This window comes from Brachyhypopomus gauderio, chromosome 11, assembly GCF_052324685.1.
Source record: "Brachyhypopomus gauderio isolate BG-103 chromosome 11, BGAUD_0.2, whole genome shotgun sequence".
Taxonomy (NCBI): domain Eukaryota; kingdom Metazoa; phylum Chordata; class Actinopteri; order Gymnotiformes; family Hypopomidae; genus Brachyhypopomus; species Brachyhypopomus gauderio.
Window position 1 is genome coordinate 7996549 of NC_135221.1, and position 22826 is coordinate 8019374.

At 42.1% G+C, this 22826-nt stretch overlaps 2 protein-coding genes across 5 annotated transcripts; both read right to left on the reverse strand.

Annotated features, from left to right (window-relative positions):
• Positions 1-1588: 1588 nt before the first annotated feature.
• On the reverse strand, positions 1589-9723 carry ppp1r3ab (protein phosphatase 1, regulatory subunit 3Ab). 2 transcript variants are annotated; one of them, XM_077021635.1, is made up of 5 exons: positions 7914-9723; positions 7537-7586; positions 7373-7455; positions 3733-6809; positions 3478-3640 (listed from the first exon to the last, which is right to left on the reverse strand). In XM_077021635.1, exons 1-5 carry the CDS (start codon positions 8690-8692, stop codon positions 3628-3630), a joined length of 4002 nt encoding a protein of 1333 aa, XP_076877750.1. In that variant the 5' UTR covers positions 8693-9723; the 3' UTR covers positions 3478-3627. The 2 variants fall into 2 exon arrangements, with proteins under 2 accessions (XP_076877749.1, XP_076877750.1); XM_077021634.1 differs by having other exon boundaries at positions 1589-6809.
• An 81-nt stretch (positions 9724-9804) lies between these two features.
• On the reverse strand, positions 9805-20807 carry ahcyl2a (adenosylhomocysteinase like 2a). 3 transcript variants are annotated; one of them, XM_077021638.1, is made up of 17 exons: positions 20424-20807; positions 19033-19129; positions 18422-18550; positions 18183-18283; positions 17764-17866; positions 13364-13458; positions 12977-13083; positions 12724-12840; positions 12387-12450; positions 11912-12000; positions 11730-11800; positions 11504-11598; positions 11192-11290; positions 10948-11016; positions 10721-10799; positions 10498-10618; positions 9805-10312 (listed from the first exon to the last, which is right to left on the reverse strand). In XM_077021638.1, the coding sequence occupies exons 1-17, from the start codon at positions 20799-20801 to the stop codon at positions 10306-10308; spliced, it is 1821 nt and encodes a 606-aa protein (XP_076877753.1). In that variant the 5' UTR covers positions 20802-20807; the 3' UTR covers positions 9805-10305. The 3 variants fall into 3 exon arrangements, with proteins under 3 accessions (XP_076877753.1, XP_076877751.1, XP_076877752.1); XM_077021636.1 differs by having other exon boundaries at positions 9806-10312; positions 19033-19132; positions 20424-20805; XM_077021637.1 differs by lacking the exon at positions 9805-10312 and having other exon boundaries at positions 10494-10618; positions 19033-19132.
• Between the last annotated feature and the right edge of the window lie 2019 nt (positions 20808-22826).

Genomic DNA, 22826 nt, shown 5'->3' on the forward strand with positions numbered 1-22826 from the left:
TTTAAATTTTAAACTGATTTTAAATAATACAGAATACACTGTTGGGCTCTAGGAAACACATCCTCATGAAAGGACACAAATAATTCAAATTCCTCTCACAACACAAATAATTCCTATTCAAAGCAAGTTAACATAACTAGATTTTATATGTGCTTGAAGTTTGTCATCGATGAAAGTAAAACAGACTCCATAAGTGAGAAGTCATGGACCACAATAATGAAGCATTTTTGAGACTAACTAGTATACACATACATGGGCTCCTGTCCTACTGTGTTTTTCTTTAGACTCTGAAATGTCATCGAGCTTGTCATTCATTGTTAATCCTCATGATATTTCTGAGAACCTCTCTGGTGGGTGAGCACAGCTGCCCAAACTCTTCACAACAATTTTCGTGCTAAAGGTCATAAATGTACTGGACACCATTAGCTGATCACATCAAAGCATGCTATTAAAAAGTACTTTGGTGATGTCAAATGTTTGCAAACTTCAAAAATGGACAATATGGCTTGTCAATACAATCAGTAAAAGACCACAGCCCGTAATCTCAACAAGAATTTGACCCAGCCAGATCTACACAGCCACCCTTGGCCATGCCTATAAATGTTGTGGAAAGACAGTATTCATGAATGGAGGCCTCTTTCATGACTTTATTTTGTTTATACGTGTATAGACTGATCCCTTGATAAGAAAATTCTTCAAACAACAACTTGCCAGATAAAACGACTTACACAACAAAGTATGACCAGAAAAAAGAAACAGTCACCAAAGATATACAGTGAAATTATATCTTTAGAATATACTCAAACATATTTCAATGTAGTTTATCATGTCATATCTATCTACTACTACTAATATAGAGATATGTTCAGTGATAGATACCTGTATCTACAGAACTATCTGTGCCAACATTTTCAACACAAAAGATATTCTGATATAATGTTATAATTGGATGGGAAAAGATCATAACCACTAGTACTAGTTTTAAGAATGATGAAAAGTATGAAAATTATGACTTGTGCATCAAGCAAATGCACATCCAAATAGTTGTAAAGACTGTTTTGAGTATCTATTTCCACACATAATAAATGTCAAAATAAAAGCCGAAATTGCTAATTAAATAATAATTAATTCATAATTAAATTTCATCATGTAATTCTTTAAAAAAGACAGTTTAAATCTCAACTTCAGAGTTGATTTGTTGACCCTCAGATGGATTTTCAACAAACACTATTATATCCAGCTGGCCATTTTTAGGACATGGCATGGGGTTGTTAGTGAGGCTATGCCATTATTGGAAAGATTATTATTAACTTGGATATTACAAGAATAGGAGTCATCCTAACCAGAAAAATAAGATAGCAACACTCTTCCTCTCTGACCTTGGGATTTTAAATAAAGAATAACCAATTGATATGTCTTAGTCAATCATTTATAAATGAGCTTTTACACACAAAATTGTATAATTACTGTATGTTAATATTTATGTATGTTAATCAAAACACCTCTGGTAATAAGTAATAGCTTTATTAAGAGTAATGTAAGTATTATATTAAAATCGGTAGATGTTGTGGCATAGTTAAATTTGCCTTTGTAGTAACCAGTCACGTAATCTTTCAGAATCAGAATAATAAATGTTTTATTTCACCAAGTATGTTACACATATGAGAATTTTGTTTTGGTTATTGCTTATAGAAATGTGACATGTAACTAAGGAAGAATGAAACAAAGAATAAAAATGAATAGAACAATATATAAGATATTACATTTTTACAGTTTTATAGTGCAGAGATGCGTTACTGTGCAGAGGTTGTAAAGCCACATCTTGGACTACAGTGCTGAGGTTCTAAGAGAGAGTTCTAGGTGATAACAGCAGTTCATGGGTGTTAACAGCTTGGGGAAGAAGCTGTATGTAGGTCTGCTTGTGCTGGTTTTGATGGCCTTGATGTGAGATGTCCAGGGTGAGAGAGGACAGCTGTGATCTTACCAGGGCACTTCCTGACCCTGCTGTTGTCCTAGAGGAATGACCCAATAATCACAATCAGTGGTTGTTCCTTAGAGATGCAGTCAGTGGTGTATACACTGAAGTGAAGAGGTGAGAAGACACAGCCTTGTGGTACTCCACTACTGTATTTGGGTGTCTGATGTGTGCTTTCCTAATCATACTTTATGCCTCCTGTTTGTCAGGAAATCCATGACCTATTGGGACGTGAGACAGCTGCGCCAGTCAGAGCTCCCCAGCTCTGGAGTTCTTCGCCGCCCGACATAAGGAATATAAACTCACTCCCACAATGCAAGTCCACACTCAAAACCCACCTGTGTAAGATTGCCATCTCCATCTGACTGACTCAATTGCGATGTCTTATCCACCTGTTTTAAGATTGTCTATTGCTTACGTTTGTAAGGTGTCCTTGAGTGACAGAAAGGTGCCCATGAAATAATTTTAAAGCCCACAAATACAAAGCACACATCACATCCACAAATCTCACAAACGGGACTGTCCACATGCTTTATCACGGTGTGCAGGGCAAGACTGCGTCTGTCACTGTCTCTCTGCTCTCTGTGCAAACTGCAGAGGATCCAGTAGAGAGTCTGTAATATCCTTCATGCAGGCTATGACCAGGTTTGTAAAGACATTCATAATTCTTTCCACAGTAGTCAGGGCAAACTGGTCTGTATTTAGTCCTGTAATTTATGTTTTACTTCGTAACTGGCATGATAGCAGAAGACTTGAAGCATGATGGAAATTAATAGAGTTCCAGTGATTTGCTGAAGATATATATGAAACGTTGTGCTATCTGATCAGAGTCGTTTTAGGGTAGAAGGTGAGAAACAATCTGGACCTGTAGCTTTACTCTTTTTTTGTCTCCTGAAAACCTGTTAATGCTCATTGGATGTGAGAGCAGGAGATGGAGATGAGAGCGGTAGTGTGGGGGAGGAGGGCAGGGTGTGGTTACTTCTACTTTTGAACCTGCAGTAGAACTCGGTGAGTTGGTGGTTGTTCAGGAAGAGTTCTCCTCACCTTGTACTTCATTATCTTGTAGAGACCTTTCCACGCCAAAGTTGGGTTGCAGCAGCTTTTCAGCCTGTCTGAGTACTGAATGTTTGCTGTTTGGAATCCTCTAATTTAACCCATTGTTTATAGTGGTCTTATGGTTTGCTAACACATAATGCACCTCATTGTAGCTAAATGAAGCATAGCCTTCATAGTAAGCATAACCTGTATAACCTGTGCTGAAGTGGGGCAGCTAAACCAACTGTGTATTTGTATATATTAATGATAAAATCATATATTTATGTAGAATTTCCATTTTGTCTCAAAATTATCTTTCAGATCATTTGTCTTTCAAGTGTTCATTTTCTCTTTGAAAGTAAAGCCAATACAAAGCAAGAAAGTAGAGCCCAAAACATGCAATGAAGTCACAATAATATGCTATTAATAAAAACAAGAAAAACAAGATACTGTAACCAAACATTTTTGACATGTTGTTCGAGGAGAAGAACTCTCTCCACCACAGCACATTTGGTCCAATAACCTTATCTTCTTCATACATTAGAGGCCATATGGCCCTCTCGAGCTGCATCATTTCCTCACTTGTCAGATCTTCCAAAGAGGCATTCGACTGATCTTCATCCACAGACTCTGAAATGGAAGGCATGGGTGAGGGCATTGTTCTGGTTCTGCTAATGGAGGATCTCTTGCTATAGCTGGACATGCAATCCCTAAATACTGACTGCTGTGTGTTCTTCAGACTGTGTAGATACAGGTCCATTTCATCATCTGTCAACGATTCTGTGGATGCACTGTCATCATTGTTTTCACTCTGCTCATTTAAGGCGGTTTTCTCTTGCTTCTTCATGTCCTCAATCTCAAGCAGTAGATCCACCTCACCTTCTTCAGATTGGTGTTTGTCTGTTTGACAGGGTAACTGTCTTTCTCTGTTGATTAATTTAGTGGAATCTAAACTGTTTTCTAACAACATGATTTTGCCGCTACATGTTGTGTTATGGTTTTGTGATGAAGTTTGCTGTGATGAATCCGTTTTCCAGGAGATATCTTCTATTCCGCTAATGGAACACCTCCCACCCATTGGCTCATCAGACCTCTGCTCCAAAGTACTGTATTCACTTTGATGTTCCTCCCTCACATTCGTGTGGCTTTCTACTACAACCACAGATCTGACTTCACTGACTGTATTCTGCTCGTCAGTCTCTACTTCAAGAGAATCGTGATCATCATTCTCCTGTTCTTCTATATTTTGGCCTGTATTTTTTTCTATCTTTATTTCCTCTGCCTCATCATCATCAATATACTGTAACTCATCTTCATATTTGTCATCATTACATAATTGTATTTCTTCATGATTTTCTTGTTGATCCTTTTCGTGATGTTCTCTTTGTTCATGTTCATTTTTTTCTGAATTTTCTTGACGTTTTTCCTCTTCTGCATCATATTGTTCCTGTGGTTCTTGCTGCTCTTTGCCTCCTCCTTCTTCTTCTGCTTCTTCTTCTTCTGCTTTCTCCTCCTCCTCCTCCTCCTGGTTTTCTACCACTGATGCTTCCTGTGTCTCCTTTAGAAGTTGCATTGAGTGATGATCTTTCAGTAACATTACTTGTTCATTGTCTTCATACATATCACATGCTTTTGCTGTCGAGCTGCCCTCTGCATTGTCATTGTTATTAACTATTAATAATGCTTTGTCTTCATCTAAAGGTCCAATGAAACCCATCACCCGTGGAGAGAAGTCAGTCTCTAAGACTCCATGTTCTTTATTTTCATTAATGTGGCTAATATGCTGTGGGTTTAGTAATATCACATGTGTGGTTGTCTTTTCTGGGTTTATGTGTGACTTTTCTGTCTCACTAGTGGTAGAATGGAAACTTATCTCAGCGTTCTTTCTTTCACAATCAATTTCAGCATTTCTGACATCTGATTCCAAATCCCTGCAGACACGATGTGAATCATCATTAGTATAGGATTGCATGTTGTCTGATTGCTCGGTCTGATTCGCACCCTCTGTGATTTGGTTTTGGGCATGTGCAGTGGCAGCTGGAGTTTGGGTGTGGATGGAGGCCTCTGAAATCACATTCTGGAATAATGGTGTGGCATCACATTGGCCAAAGTCAGGCACCATGTGTGAGGAAGCATGTTCAAGAAGCAATAGCGGATGAGGCGTGGACACACCGCCGTCCTCCTGGAGCTGGCTGCTGTGCTGCAGAGGCATCGTGCTTTTGGTGAACTCGAGTCCCTCAAGGGTCTGAGTGTCCCCTTCACCTTGGGCTTGCGTAAGTGCCGTGGCTTTCTGGTGTATGTTGTCTACTTTAGCAATGTCAGTGCTAAACCTTGTTTCTAACGATGTCTGGCTGATTGATCCGCCTATTACAGCCAGGTTTTCGGAAATTGTAGAAAGCGATGTCTTGGTAGTTGTACTATCTAAGTCAGGTTGTGCAGTTAAAGTCACACAGTCTACAGGTTTGGGCTCCTGTTGTGAGTTCTCTGATGAATACTCTCTCTGGACAAACATATCGGGGAGTGAATATTCAAAATCTTCTGAAGTGCTGTCCTTCTGAAGTACTGTTTGTAGAACATATGTCTGTTCTTCCCAGGAAGGTGGTGTGCTATTTGGTGGGTGTTCTTGCTGTAACAGCAGTCCTTCATTTGTGTGTGTAACCGTTTGCGGTATTTTTAATTCGGACATATTAGCATCACGTGGGTCCCCTGTCATATCAGTTGAAGGTACGTTATGTGCATCTTCCATCTCTGCAGTGAATTTGTTTGTAAGACTTGGATCAAATAAGGGTTTGTTAGCAGTGTTCGTGGCATTGAGCAAATCCTGTGGAAATGGTTCTTTGCAGGCCCCATGATAATCATCACTAACCACATGTTTTTCAGACATACGTACATTTGGCCTCGTGTCCTGATGTGGTCTCCTGGGAGAACTGTGGTATGTGAACCCCATCAGACTCCCATTCTCCAAATTCCCAGCTGGACCGTGAGCTTGGACGCCTTTGTTCATTAGGTCTCTTCTCACAGTTTCGATTCTTTCAAATACCTGATGGTAAAACGGGGCCACTACTGTTTCAAAGGTGAAGGTCTGACCAAATGACTGAACTGCTGGGTTATTTTCTAAGGTGACATTGTCCTCATGGACGTCTTTGCCTCCACCTGTGTTTGTGTCCTCCCCTGTCCTTGTGTCCTCTCCACTCCCATTCCTTTCCACAGCACATTTTTCAAAACATTCCCATGCTTTTTCCACACATTTACTAACAGATATGTCAGAACTGGGAAGGTTCTGTGTGACTGACACAGTTTGGCTAGTAAGTGTGTGTTTATCTTGGCTGCAGTCCAGGGCTTGTGAGACAGAACTTTCCATGACTGCATGATTGTTTACAGAATCTGTGGGGGACTGGTTAGTCTGAGATATGGCTGCAGTTAGTTCTGGGTGCCCTACTGGAATATTCACCACGTCCAGAATTTGAATTGGGAAAACAGGAACCTGCTTGTTGTCAGTGTCCACAGAACCTGAGGTGCTTTCCTCCTGTCCTTCAAGCGTCATGGGTGTAGCCGGTACAGATGAGACTCCATCCTCCATCTCTCTTGCTGCATTTGCTTCTGGTGTTGAAGCGTTTGACGACTCCTCCCCTTTTGCTGGGCTCCCTTCACCAGCGTTTGTCATTGTGGCTCCTTCACCTGTGGTTACCTCTGTCTGCTCAAGGTCTGTGTCGTCTCGTTCAGCAAAGTACTGCTGCACCTTTGCTAGTCGTTCCGCTCTTCTCTTGGTTCTCTTATTGCGGTTTCTGCTGTTTTCCTCCTGATAACAGAGAACTGGGATTTAATTACCACCTGGTTTTCTTAAACTGTACATCAGTTATATACTTTAGGAAAATATGTGCCTTGTGTTTTACATTGTTTCTGGATACTGTGTCACATGTCTGTATTTAATGATTTTATGACTGGGGCCTTTAGCACATACGTCAAGGTCTGTGTGTTAGCATACAAATAGATGACCTCAAAGTAAAGCAGCTATGGGTGCATATTTCCACCTTCCCTTGCTATGTGTATGTCTCAGGTTTAAGCTAATGTCACACGAGTCAAGTCCTGTCAGAGCTTAACCTAAGCAGTCGTATGAAAATGTGTAGTGAAGTGCAGTCTCTCAGTGTCAGAGCACACCTGTACAAGATGCCACAAATAAAATACCAGCATTATCATTTACTTATTATACATTATCCTTATCCTCATTTTACCTTTATTGATAAACGAAACATTGTCACATCAGAGTGATCCTTATGATAAGGTCAAGCAACAAAATGACCAACTAGTGTTCAAAGTATAAATAATATTATATGTGAAGTCTGTAGTGAGAAGGGCACTAACCTGGAGTGTCATGCAATCATCTTGTATTTTCTCTTTCTGGACTGGTTCAGTAATAAGAGCCATCCCACAGTTTAGGGTTATTTCTGAAAAAAGATATATGACATCATAATGTATTTATATCAATCAGTAAAAAGACTCAGTAAGCAGTTGATTGAAAATGTTACCTGGAATGCCATCTGTATTTGAGGTACTAGTCTCAAAGGAACTGCCAAGGCTGAAACAAATAAAATAAAAAATGTTTAAGATATAGCACCAGCAATAAAATATAACAAAGTAAAAAAAATATAAAAAAATTATAACAGCTGCTTGCTAAAACTTACCAGCTTTGGAAAAGTATTTTAGAATGAGTTTCTGAACTATATGGTACATTGGAGTAGACAAAAAAAATCCTGACAAGAATTATTCTACCACAAATATACTTGATATTTGACTGGATAACATTTTAGGAAACATATTAAAATACAAAGAAAAAAGGACAACCATTACTAACATTTTACTGTTAAATGCTTAAACAACGTGAGTTGCTTATTTGCGCCCTCACCTGGTTGATTTCAGGCAGCTTTTTCTTTTGTATTTACCATCATCCTCATCTTGCTCTTTTTCCTTTTCGCAGCAGAGCAAAACATAGTTCTGTCCATTATTGTTAGCCCAGAAGCTTCCCAAAGGCGTGTCATAGCGAAGACAAAAGTCCACTCTGACTCCTTGCCTCCCAAATGGGGGTACCAGTGTTAACTTGAAGGAGAAAGAGTCAGTATCTCCATCGCTTAAGCAGGGAACATACTCTGCTAGCAGGTCAAAGTGACTGTTCCAGCGGTCCAAAGACATACGGATGAAAACCAGCTTATCAAAACACAGATTCAGCACGCGAACGATCCCTTTTAAAGTGGTCGTCCCAGGAAGAAGCTCCAGACTTTCGAGTTCCAGTTTCTGCTCACGGACCCTCCAGAGTAGCTCCTCAAGCGTCTGTGGAGGAGTGAAGAGCAGAGTCAGAAAGTGATCCTTCTCCTTGCCCAGGTCTCTCTCCAGTGGGTCCTTGGAGCCGCAGATGGCCCACGAATCAAACTGCTTGACCGAGACCAGGCTGAGGCCGAACGCGTCTGCAAAGGACACCCTGCGGCTGCTGGAGGGTGGTGGTTGGGAGTCATCGTCAGAGCAGGACGTCTCCGAGTTTCGGCGCCTTGGGACGGGGGAGGATTTGGGTTTTATGCCCCCCAGACAGAGAGGCTCATCATCGTCTTCCCATGGGCAAGACCCCGGCAGAGTCAGAAGGCCGAAGCCATCCTCACCGGGTGTCTCCGGATCCCCTGCCACAGGTTCCATCAGGCCGTGCAGGATGAAGTGAGAGGTGCCGTGCTGTGTGGTCAACAGCTGACACGAAACATGCTGTGAGTTAACAGATGGAGTCAGGTTACGCTTGACATTACAACGAGGAGCCAACGCTATAAATAGAGTTTGAAAACGACTTCAGCTATGCAGCTGAGGCTCAAGGGGAACTTCCAAACACACCAAGTATATTGTCAGCAGTAACATGTGGGTTTCTGGTGCTGCCTGATATAACCAGTAGCATTGTTGTGAGGTGCTGTCTTCTTTGTACTCTCTTCTGACAAGGTCTCAGAAACCTCACAGAGTCTTTTCTCAAGGAGACATTCTGACCAAGCACTCCCACAGTTCCACAATGATTATATACACGTCGCACAGCGCAGCAGCCTGTGTCTGAATGAGAAGAACAAACTGGGTCATCGTATAGTGGAGGAATGGATGAACCAGTTCAGGTCAGGAACACCGAGAAGAAAACAGAGGCGAGACAAAAAAGGGGATGGAAGGAGAGATGCGCCAGTGACTCACAGACAAAACCTCAACAGCTCAGACCTCAACGGTTTTTTTTTTCTCCGTAGAAAAGACTGTCACCCTTCACACAACCCAAAAACAGCAACAAGTCATTTATTGGTCTGATCAGCAAGGTCGTACTTTCCTCGGCCTCCCAAAAGCAAGTTCTCCATACTGGCACTATAGAGCACCTCCCTCACTTCAGGAAGACACAGCGAGACGCGACAGACTGGCTCTGATTGGCTGCTTTGTCGGGTCCTGTGAGTCTGTGAAAGGCCGTTACGGGGCACCCATCCAGCACACCTGTTGGACATACTCCAAGGAGACTACAGGCAGCATAAGTCAGACAAGAGCACAGAGCAGCTATGGGCATCACAGAATGTGTCTGAAGCTTGAGGCTGGATGAGACAATGCTGCACCCTGGAGTCCTGGAATAGTGGTGCATGCTGGGAGATTGGTCCAGGCAAATCCATAGAATAAGATTTAAGAAGGCTGCTGCATGGATTCATTACCCATATTACCTTGCAATTGATTCTAGAGCATGATTTATTGTTTTCTACATTTCTACATTTCTACATTGTTTTCATACTTTTACGTAATGAAAGAAAGAAAAACCGACAGTTTGGTGCTGTTTTGCATTTGTGTATTTTTTCATTTTCTAGACAGTACAATAGATACAAGAAATAACAAAAACAAAAAAAATCAACAAATAATCAGAACACAGTTTTCAGATTTAAATACATTGTTAGATTTCAACTTTTTTCAACAGAAATATTGCAATTAGTTTTGGTTTATGTTTGTTGAAGGAAGTAAGTTTGTTAAACATGTAATCGTAAGTTCAGTATCAGTTCAAAATAACCATAGGTAAGAACAGTTCAGGCAGTTTGTACTTAAAGACAAGCTATCGCAAAATGGATGCAGTTTCGTCATTGGCATCGCACATCTATAAGTTATATGAGATACTACTAGTAGAGTGAAAGTCTTGGTTGGAAGGACAATACACACACACAGCAGTTTTAGACTAAGTCCATCAAAATCCAGATCCAAGATTTATGAAATCTGTCCCCACTTGATCTTTTCCTCCATAGTGATGTGTGGGCACATCTTTAGTACCTGTCAAAAATTGCAAAAGTAATGAAAAATGTGTTGTGTGTGTGTGTGTGTGTGTGTGTGTGTGTGTGTGTGTGTGTGCGTGTGTGTGTGTGTGCGCGCGTGTGTGTGTGTGCGTGTGTGCATGCGTGTGTGTATGCCTGCATGGCTGCATGAAAGTGCAAGGGTATGAAGAAAAATCTGTTTACCTGTAATAACTTGGCTTGAAGGGTCCGTTCTTGCTGATGGCCATATATTTAGCCTGTTCATCTGTGAGCTCAGTCAGGTGGGCGTCGAAACTGTGCAGGTGCAGAACTGACACATACTCGTCTGCAAGCGCATCATACGTCACTGAGATCTTTCTACTGCTACACAAGCATTTGCCAGTCTTAACAAAGATATGGATGGACATGACTCTTCTGCAAACCTTACCCATTTTCTTGGGATACAAATAAATGTCTTGTTTGTAACGCCCTTCAGGTGCGTTAAACAGCTCAATCAATGCCAGTGCCTAAATATAGACACAGATCTCATGAATACTCCCTGTGTTTGCTCTGTTTTTTACAGTGTCATTCAAATTCTAAGGTGTGTCTGATCTGTGCAATAAGTAAAGTTTAAGGGATATACTGTAATTTCCTTAGTAGCCGGTACATACACACCTGGGTTGTGGCCGTGATGGACAGCACGTAAACAGGTACAGTGGAACAGCTCAGATTAAGGAGGCGACCCTTAAATAATTAACGTCACAGTTGTGCCACATGCAAGCTGACATTTCCAGGCATTTCAAACCATCAAATCCTATTTCGCTATCATCAATGAGAAATCAAACAGATGTTTGCCTGTGTTTACTCTTGCTTCCTGTGTTTATTTGTCTGTATTGATTTGTGGACTGCACGCTCTCACCTCTGCCAACAGCACGACGGTCTTGCCATCTGGCCAGACTACGTGGTCCACATGGGCTCTCACATGGCGCCAAGTCAGCTCTGGTGTTGTCAAACTGGCCTGAGAACAGAGCGCACATGCAAGCGATCCAGCGTCTCAGCGTGTCTGCACTGATCTGTGACCAGCTGGACAATCAGCACAGCCGCTATTCATTATCGTTGGTCAGCCAATTTTGCCCTCTAGAGTCAGGTATTTCCCCTTGTCACTAGGCTGATACACCGTGCCATTCATAGCCATAAGACTGTGAGCCCTACCTCTGGACTTTGATCTTACCACATCAATTTCTGTGTTGGAGTGTCCCATGTTGCATACGATACAGCCATTCTTCACAAGCTCCATGTGTTCCCGCAAGACCACATTTTTATTTCCTAAAAATACACGAGCACAGCAGCACATGAGGTGATTAAAGTTGATGCAAATAAATGGGGCACTTGACATTTATCACTGAAAATGATCTGTCAAATTTATATAAATTAGAATTTAACAAAGCATAACTTACCTGTGCAGGTGACGATGACATCCACCGTGCTGATAATCTCATCCAGTTTGACCACTCGACAACCGTCCATGCTAATAAAGATAAGCAGAGGTGATATCTGTGCTGGCACACACATTTACAGCAGAGAGATTAAAATACCACATCATACCACTTTCTTAGTCAAACAGAATGACGTGTATTACCAGGCCTGGAGAGCACAAATGGGATCGACCTCTGTCACACACACGATAGCCCTCATCCCCTTCAGCGCAGCACAGCACCCCTTCCCCACCTACACATGTGTACACACACAACACACACACACATTTATGTAAAATACTTGATTCTGACTGGTCAATCAGATTTTCAGAACTTCAGAACTCTGAATTGAAGTATACAGCAGGATACTGCTGGTCAACTGTAGTTATATAGCTAGCTTTTCTTAAATTTGCTAATAAAAAAAAATTATTTAGTGGTTATTGTTTTTATTTTTTGCTAATGAGCTGTGTGATAAGCAGAATAATGTTCAGCCAACCAGCTATTATCACAATATAAAACTCTCCAGAGTGAGACAAGATGACCCTTTCAAAGTTATTCTGGGAGGATTTCTGGCTGGCTTTTCACTGTCCTGTACGTGACTGTAGAGGGCAGATCATAATGAGACTGTGGTTACTCTACCTCTCCATATCCACAGACAACCACCTGCTTCCCTGCCAAAATAACATCAGTGGTCCTCTTCAGACTGATAAATGTGCAAGAGAGACGAGAGGAAAGACAACAATTATGCCACGCACGTCCAGGGCTACATATGATGGTCAAATGAAATATCAACCCCCACAAACAAACAGATCAAGAAGTTCTCAGGCTCCCATCATGCACTGTGCCATGTTGTGTTTCCTTCCACACCTGATCTAACTGGGCTGGGCTATTGTGAAGCCCTTAGGGAGTGTGTATCAGTGCGTGAGACACGAGAACTTGTGTAGGAGGACAGTGACAGGAATCATGGGAGACTTACGCATCCAGTACAGACTCCTTGCAGCAGTAAAAGTTGTCAAACTTCTGCTTTATGACCGACTCGTTGACATTTATAGCTGGGCCACAGAGCCTCCCAGTCTTATACAACTGATATAACCTGCAAAAATACAAATACAACATCAAGTTACTGCACACTGCTTAAAATACTCTCAAACTTCTCCAGACCCCTGAGATGCCCGTGTTTTTAAAAGACAGGATTTGTTATCTGTAATTCAGGAATCTAAAAGAAACACCTGTGAATGCCACTGACACTTTCTTCAACAATTCCCTTGATGTTCTTCAAGAGGTGGGGATATTTCTTACAGATCCAATGCGTCATATCTCCTCCATCATCTAGAATCTGGAGATGACAGGGGACAGGAGACCTTCAGCAGACACACACAGGCATCGGCTTGTAGCAGAACCTTTTAGCCATAGGCTGTTTGAAACTTCAAACCACATACTTTTCTCATTGCAGATTATCTAGCAGGAACGACTGTATAATTTTGAATACAGTGCAGAAGAGCTAAGGGTAATGTCTAAAACAACACTGATACTGGTTCTGATACTGGTATCAACACTGATACTGGTTCTGATTCCTTCACTGTATGTTTCAGAGAGGAGTATTAATGGGGTGTTACCATGTTCGGTTCCCAGCCTTCTACATTAACACAGTTATCTATACACCAGAAGTAATCATCCTCAGACTCTTCTTTCCATGCAAACACTGGGACACCTATTGCACACACACACACACACACACACACACACACACACACACACACACACACACACACACACACACACACACACACACACACAATTGTATCACTGTATTTATTGACATATTACCTCCATTCCAGTGCTATAGTGCTATAATAACCCACACATGTAGCCCTACAGCAGCTATGTTGTATGTTTGCCTCACCAACTGTGAAGCTTCTATCTCTTCAAACCAATTTGTTGAGTGCTATTTTTCCATTTCTCTTTATGACAACCAGTACCAAGAAACTTAAAATGTATTATTTACATACAGAGAGAAAGAAATTTTGAACATCTACTGTCAAGACTATACAAACCTGACTGATTAAATTCAGTGCAAATCATTAGAATATGGTTAGTTTTATTTCTCAGTCATTTTCTTTGTTGATTAATGCTGACCCCACACATTCATCTGTAAACACTGAAGCCAGACGCTGCTTGTATCTAAGTCATCCTGCGTAGAACCACTGCGACCTAAACTCAGACACTGTACGCTGTAAAAACGTGTTTCTCATTCTTTTGCTTTACCTTGTCTTAATATTTCGAGTCACATGACCAGATGTCGACATTCCAGGTTCAGAAAGTAAAACTCCTTCCCAAGATTTTACTCAAGCTTGCTGGATTTTCTAGTTAGTGCCAGCAAGGTAAAATGAGTGGAATCAGCACAATCCAAGAAGCCTGAGCAAAATCTTGGTGAGGACTTTTACTTTCTGAACCTGGAATGCCCACCTCAGAGAACGACCTTATTGGGATTTGGATAAACAAACAAAACGAGGAAAACGTAGCAGGCATGAGCCCTGAGACTGTTTCTCAGTGACATGAGCCAAGCTTCTTCGGGGCACAGAGGTGACATAAGGAGCCCTGGAGAAACTCTCTTGTGGGCTGCTTAATCAGGACGGCGTTCGGGGGACAGGGGTGTCACCTCCCCTTCTGGCCACCAGAGGGCCACCTCTACGGAATTCTAGACTATCTCCATGGTTACGGTCTCATCTATTTTAAATTCCCCATCAGTCTGTCTATTTAGTGTCACTCAGCCCACAGCTCAGTGTGAGGTATTGTCCTACGTTCAGTAAGCCTCACTAAACTGTTTCCATTTCTGCCACTTGTGTTTGATACCTACTTGTGGTTTTTAGTCTGTTTTTGTATCTTTGACTGGATTTTGCTGGTCTATGGAAGATGAATGGATCAAGATGGTGATGATGGCTTGATTTAGGAGCTCCATTAAGACCTTGTAGATGAACTCCTGAAATACTGAGAGTGCTGTAGACTAGTCAAGTATTCACAGTGACTGGGAGGTGGTCTACCACTCGTCACCTTCTCTAATCCTAAAGTCTGTTAATCTCCGCAAGGCCCCAGGGCACCGTCCTTTTATTTTTAACAAAGAGCCTAATTTTTAAACACTTGATTTTCCTTTTTGTAACTTCAAAAACGGGGGTGAATGTTGGTAAGGAGCAGGATGGAAACGCTGCTGTGGGCGTCTGGTCTCTCTGACGGGGGCATGAGGGGCCTGGCCACAGTCCCAGTGTTTGTACCAGGGTGGGCTGACTACGCTGTGATTTCTTTCTCAGATCAGGGGAACTGGGGTTTGTGGATATACAGCCAGGGCAGATGGGATGTGATGGGCAGCGAAACAAAAAAGAGGAGATACTTTCGGTGTGAAGGGCACTAGATTTTGGTGTGAAGGGCACTAGATTGTATGCAAGGGTTGTGAAGGGTGAGGTGGCCTTTACCCACAGGACCTCCGGCTAATGCTTTCACTGCCAGAGTATTGCCCTGACGCTTCTGTGCAAAGTCCTGGTACATCAGGTTGTCCGTTATTCCCCAGTCAACCAGGGCTTAAACAATGAATCTCTATTATCAGCTTCATGATCAGGTGCAATGGGTTCTTCTTGCACTGGCGAGGACAATCCGTGGGGAGACCGGCGTCAAAGGGAGCGGTTTTCTCCTTCAGGAGGTAATCTTATGTGATGGTCAGGTGGACAATCTCATTGAGAGCTGGCCTGTGGCCTGCAGGCTAACTTTGCCTGGAGTTTTGTCTTCAGTCCCTTCGCAAATATGCCTTGTTAGCTCTCCCAGAGACAACCTGCACACACCTGAGCAGATGGTCCATACTTTGGGTACTTTCACCCTCAAATATGGCTGAGACCCCCAACAAGTCACAAGGAAGACAAGCATCAAGATTGTTCTCTGTCCTGGATTGCAGGTCCAAAGAACCCCCACTGGTTGTCTTGAGTCTAGTGGTGGAGTATTTAATTACTACTAATCCTGCATCCAGGGAAATTTTGCATTGCTATTAATTAACTGAACATTTTTATCACTTACTGTTTAGTTTTGTTTGTATTTTGTTTAGTTTGTTATTGTCATTTGATATAGTACTTTTTATTTTTACTTGTAGTACTATCTTTGTGTTTATTCTTGTACATCTTTGGCTTTAACCTACTGCACTGGCTAGAATACATTCTATGAGTAGATGACAAAGCACTTTTGTAAGTCGCTTTGGTAAGATGAGAAAGGCTTCTTCTGGATACAGAGACGAAATGCAGTGTGTGTGCAGTAAATATTAAAATATAAAAATAGTAAAGATTGGAGTGTGAAATGTGTTTGTGTAGGTGTGTCTCTCTGGCTGGATAACAACTGAACTGTGACAGTTATCATATTTTTTAGTGTACTGAAGACCACTTTTTTAATTAAAATGTCATAGCTTAAGAAAAGGTTGTCATGGGTATTCACTGCTCTGAAATCTCTGCTTCTAAGGTGCACCTCCTTATAAGCTCCTGAGGACTGTAACATAATACCACCGAAATAAGAGAGTATTGATGTTTGTTGAATAGGCTACACATGCCTTGCCGTCAGTGGAAGGAAGACACACCCTCTATTCTACTGAGTCTCTGGACCACTGCTTCTTTTAAAACTACCCCACAGTACTTTCACATTTAATCGTCAAAAGGCGCCTTCACACACTCAGTAGTCCGGGATGCAGGCTCCAGGTGTCTTGATGTCTGGAGTGGTCCTGATGCTTGTCGGATGGATCTTGACCATGATAAGCACGGTGTCACCAAACTGGCGCACTCTTCGCAACATCACGGGAGAGTCCCCCGATGTGGTTTTACAGCAGGGGATATGGGCCATCTGTCGGCCCATCATGAAAAACCAACAGAAGGTTCTGCTCTGCAGTGACAAGGACCACGCCTACTTCACCGACCAGGTGGTGGTGATTGCAGAGTGGACGATGGTGTGGTCTCTGGTGGTCAGCCTGCTTGGACTCTGTGTGGTGCTCGGTGCCCACGGTTGGATGGAAAGACTGTGGTGGCTGGTGGCTGCTGTTGGAGGTCTCCTCATCTTGGGTTCTGGGGCTCTGGCCATCGCTCCCATCACGCTGTACGCCCGCAGGCTCACCGACATTCCCTCTCCATCTGCCGACATTCGGCTGGGACACTGTTTAGTGCTGGGGGGCATCGGGGGGGCCATGGAAGCCCTGAGTGGGTTTGCTGTATTTGTTGCACTTTGTTTCAGCTGTTGCGATGGGGTACATCCTGGAAGTGTCCCACGCTGCCCGGGCAAGCCGTACAGGGTTCGGGGACACAGCGTGGAAAGCAACATTGTGTATGTCAGAGATTCACTAGACTGTGATGATGTTTTGTGATAAGCGAAAGAGGGCTGACTGGACTTGCGTTCCTACAAGTTCAAAACTCTACAAAACTCTACAAAAATAGATTTATGTCAATAGAATAAATAATGTTCTGCTTGGTCATGGAGGACATGTCCTCTGGTGTAGATGTCCTCTGGAAAATTATTTCAGAAGCAAACATCCAACGTATGTTATTCAGTTGGTCACCGAAATCGGATGGATTTATTTCAAACATGTTCTCCAGTCTGTGAATAAGTATTTATGAGTACCAAGCCTCCGGCTACACTTGCCTTTGTAACGACCTTTGACTCCACTGGCTGCACATACGTCCTGAGTGCAGTTAAGTCATGCTAGTTTGTTGTGCAGTATAATACATATACTCAGTTACACTCAGTTATAGTAGTACCTCCTTTACTACTTTACCACCAGTTTTGGATACTCACTCTTGATCCTGCTGGATTTGACATTTGCCTGTCTGATGATGTTCAAACCTGAGCCTATTCTGCAAGAATGAAGCTCCAGCATCTTACAGCATACAATAACTGGTTTAAAATGATCTACATAAGCATGCTAGCTTATGTAAGGTATGGGGAAACATCCCTTCACTTTAACAGTGAAACACCATAAAAACCACTGACGGTCTCTGCTTACCCCCCTCTGCTAGGGCTGCAGCCACTTCATTTTGGATAGAGTAGATATTGCAGGCAGCCCATCTACACGTGGCCCCCAGCACGGACAGGGTCTCCATCAGCACCTGGGGAACAGCTGCTAGCATTAGCACTGCTAAGTGTAAAATGCCCTGCTGTCTACCGTGATTTAGAAACAGTGGACGTTTGACACTGAAATTAGACTTCTATGTCAAATTTAATATGTGATTCCCCAAAATAGTGTCTTTTCTTCAGAACTCTATTGCAGAGCTTGTAAAACGCGTTAGCACCAATCCTGTTGCCATGTGGTTTGATGACTTTAGGAAGTGAAGGAGTAAGACTTGGGTTTTTCTCTGAACCCACTTCACAGTAAGACACTATAACTGATGGATCTTGCCTAAGGAGAAGAGGAGACACACTTACAGCCATGTGTGCTGTGATGTGGGTGCAGCCGACTATCTGAGCCCCAGCTAGTGGCATCTCACCCTCTGCTACTCTTCTGAGGGTCATCAACGCTGGCATTTCTTCACCAAGGACCAAAACAGTATATTAGAACCGTCAGCACACACCTGCACACGCAGCTTCACACACGTAATTGATGCTCAAATAATTACAATCCATGCATTAAAATGTCCATAGTTTTTTCTAGCATGATACAGTACCTTGCTCAGCCATTTCTATCTCTCTCCGTCCAAAAGCAGCCTGCCGTATGTTCTTAATGCAGAAGTCCTTTCCTCCTTTAGAGTTCGTCTGCTCCATGTATCGAGGAGAAGTCCTACCTTCAGAGCTCTCTTGATTTAGAGCCAGTTTGACCAAATGAGGTTTAATGTTAGAATACAAATATGTGTTCATAAGTATGTTGGAAAATGAGTGAGATCACATTAACACAAGGTTTTCCATATTATCATCCGCATGTTTATTAAAAGTGTTGCATACCATAAAACACTATTAAATGACTAAGATGGCAACAACAGGGTTAAAGATCAAGATCCACAACATTAAACTTTTGTGAGTAAGAAGAGCTGGGGTTTGAGATAAATGAATACATTTTAATCACCAACTGATCCTAGAAACATGAGAATGAGAAACTGTTCTTTGTTTGAACACTGTAAAAAGATCACCACAGCTATTAGAACCAGTCTTAAAAATTAGAGCATCTTATATCCTTTGTACTCCCTGGGGAATTCAGGCCCAAGGTGCTATTGTTCCTATTACACTGAATTAGATCTGGAACAGATAAAGGATTGGAGAGCTTAACAGGTTTGGCTGATACCTGAGCTGCTGCTGTCAGCAGAGGACGGTGGGAACGAGTGGCGGACCGCCTTGCTGAGCTTTTCACTGAACTCCTGTGGTTGTTCCGAGACCTGGAGCTGCTGTGGGAGGAAGAAAGTAATGAACACCTTCCAAAACCCGAGTATCTTAGGCTTGAGACAGCGGCTCATTGTTCGTCTGCATTGAGGCGGAACCGGCAGAATTCTGTGTTAGCCAGTGACATTTTACTTTGTTCTGCCAAGCCTGCACACAATATGTGAAAACGTTCACACACGTGATTTATGTAATAAGCCTTTTTGTGTTAAAGAAATACAAGCAGGTTGCACAATAGCTTTTCAGCAGTATAGGAGATTGGATGCTATTTCATACGATTACAGAAACATAATGAATTAAAGAGCTTAAAACACACAGTGCATCGAACCTACTGAAGTCAGGGAAGCAGAGGTGTAAAACAGTGCCGTCTTGCTCAATAACGTAAGAGTACACGGTCCACAATATCAGTGTGAAATATGACCTTGTTTTCAATGAGAACATTTTTAATACTACAGTGCGTTCAGATAATGCAATCATCTCGCTCCAGCAATCACATACAAAAGCAGTTTGTTTCTCTGTGATGTTTTGCACGTTTTCAGCACATTTTAAGAATATAAATTCAGCAATGTGCCAATTCTCTTGAGAGGAAATGATTTTGGTACCTACAAATGAGAAGAAATGTGCTATTATGTATTATTTTGTCAAATATGAAAAGATAATCCTTTTTCAGAGTAAAGCAATACCTTTATATGTAGAGTTATGACAGCATCCTTTCTTTCCCTGTTCTCTGTGGCGTTGACCAAACTGTAGGTCTTCTTCATGGTATTAAAGTCAAATCAATAATCAATTTAAGCCAACTAAGTTTGTGTAGGAATAATGTTATACAGTGAATTGATCTGATGATATGAAGACCTGAACAGTGGTCCGGTAATAGCTAACTGCATTCAGAATTGCGACCAAATCTTTTATGAAGCAGTAAGTACAGTAAGAACAGTCAGGATGCACGTTTCTCACGTTTCTCACGTTTGTCATGTTGGGACAATGATTAAGCCACAGATTTGACAGCCCATTTTTATAGAAGTCATTTATTAATTTTGACCCAGTTGTTCTGACGCTATTGTGAATTGTCTTCAGCGATGTTCCATCTTGTGTTGTAACAGTACTTGATATAAAACTGGAAAATCTAAAAATCTGTCAAAGTACAACTGTTTTTTATCTCCACTACTGCTGTACACTGCTGGTGTCCACCACACTAGCATAAGCATCTGGAGAAGGCCTTCATTCATTTGCCACCAGTAAACTGACCCTCTGGTGCCCCTCTGGTTCCCGGTCTGATATTTTGAGATCGTCCACACTCACTCTGTCCATTCGCGGCGCTTCCTGCACGGTCCCGTCACACGCGGCAGATGCCTCCTTGGTGCCGAGCAGGTGGGCGGAGCGCCGTACCTCCGCCTGCTCCAACATCCGCAAGAGAATCCACCTGCCACTTCCCGGCCCTCCGGGAGTGGTCGCCTCCGTGCCCGGGTCTCTTCGGTGAGGGCCCGGTGGCGGTGGCAATCCGAGCTGCGGGACACCAGGCGCTTCAGGGTCTTCAGCCATGGCTGCAGAGGCCGGTGCAGAGCAGGTCACAAGTGTGCTGACAGTGCTCCTCTGTTGCTCCTCGGGTTCTTCACATTGTATTGGCCTTGGACGGATGTAAACATTACAAGGAGTGATTATAAAAACACTGGAGGACATGTGGGTGAAGGAGGCTTGTAATGTATCTGCTCTTCATCAGAAGATAGCAGACTGAGGTTATATATCACTGAAGTCATTTAAATGCCACGTTGCCTGCTGTAAAGTCATGCTTTTTATCCCTTACAGCTATCTCTGCATTCACAGATATTATGTTCACAGAACACTGTCCTGTTAAAAGAGTTTATTCAAGGTGAAACACCTTCTACATACTAGTGGTAACAGTGCTTGTGTAGTGTTCATTATAAATATGGGCTGTACCATATGTAATTGTTCAACGTTTCTATGTGTCTCTGTGTTTCAGATAATCAAACTAGAATTGTAGTACAACATATACTGTGACGTATGTTCAGAATTGTAACAGGCTTAAAGCTGCTTCACATATGTCATGAAATGTGCTACGCATTTTCAGTGGTGTACAGTCTTTTTTGGATAAGAAAGGTGTAATATATTGTGGGTGCTTATTAAAATAATATCATTCCAATATAAATCCATCATTTTATTAATATAAAAGTGGTGTGGAGTGAATCATATCCTTCTATTACAAACACCTCATGTTCAAATAGGCAGACACAATGGTGGCATATTATACTGAAGATGAACAATGTGGTTTGTGTGTAAACAAGTGTCCTGGAGAAACATTATTACAGTTTTGTTTACAGAAAATTCACCCGTGATGTTGGCTATACAGTGACAGAAATCAGCGGTTTCATCTACAGTTGAGTGTTATTTTGAAATAATCCAGTGTCTTCTTTATTGCTGAAACACTGCTGTTTTTTGTGTCATGAAAATAGTTCTTATGAGTTCAATACTTACATTTGGCTCATTCAAACGTACTTTTTGCAGAACATAATATATATTCAACCTGCAGGCAATCTGTAAATAATCCCTTATCTTTTATTAACTGTTTTTCCAAGAAAATCACAATTTTATGTGAATTAACCACATACGCAATTTGAGTCCATGTAAGCATCAGAAAGACACACGGACCTGGAGGAAAATACTTAAAATGTGTATTTATTTAAAGAAAAAAAAAGATCTGTTCTAAATGAGGGCCCAACATAGGGTTTGTTCATTCTAAATCTATTTTAGTTCAGTATGATTCTTTTGGTCTATGACAGTGAAGATGTTAATGTTTCGCCTACAAACATTATCCCTCATTCTGACTAATAACATCAACTGCTGCTTTGTGGTTATGGCAACGAAGTCAGAAGCAATAATGATAATCCTCCATAACACGTGCGCCTGTTTTAACAGATGACAGTGCTGAGCATGTGTCCTAGTCCGTGTCCTGAGGACGGCGTCCCCTGCTCTTGGGACGCAGCAGCAGGGCTTTGGCTGGCTTTACTACTTTGGACTTGGGTTTTTCTCGCAGATTCCACTGTCAGTGAGGGGAAAAATGTGCAGTATATGTGAAACTCTCTGGAGCATATCAGCACAGTCCTCATAAAACACATTACGAGAAGACAAAGAGGTAGAAGGAGAGATAGACAGCCCCGGTAACCCTGATCCAGGCAAGAGTATCTGGGTCCTGATATTAGTAAATCCCATAGGGGTTTTTCATGGATCACTCTTTTTCTGACCCATCACCTAGGACCCATTTGCTTTGGGAGACAATAGAAGAGGCTTCTAGGATCATGCAGGCATGCAAACCCCTCCACTAAAATAAGGCGATCCATGGTGGAGTGATAATGCAGCACTGAGAAGAGGGAAACACGGGCTTCTTTGCTTAGGCTACTGCCCCTGAGACCCAGACCTGGGTAGCATATGTAAATGGATGGATGGATGGATTTCTATCATTAAATGCCTTCCACAACCAGTAGGTGGCAGTGTGTTTCCATGCTGGTCCACTTCAGACACACAGCTGACTGAAGCAAGACTCTCTGCTTTTTCCTCATTCTCTGGTTCCAGCCTGGGAGCTGTTACCTCTTTTCCCCAAGACAAATGAAGAGGACTCCGGTACGCTTACAGAATATTTTTACATATTACGGAATATTTTCTATATATATCTGAGTTGTATTGAAAACC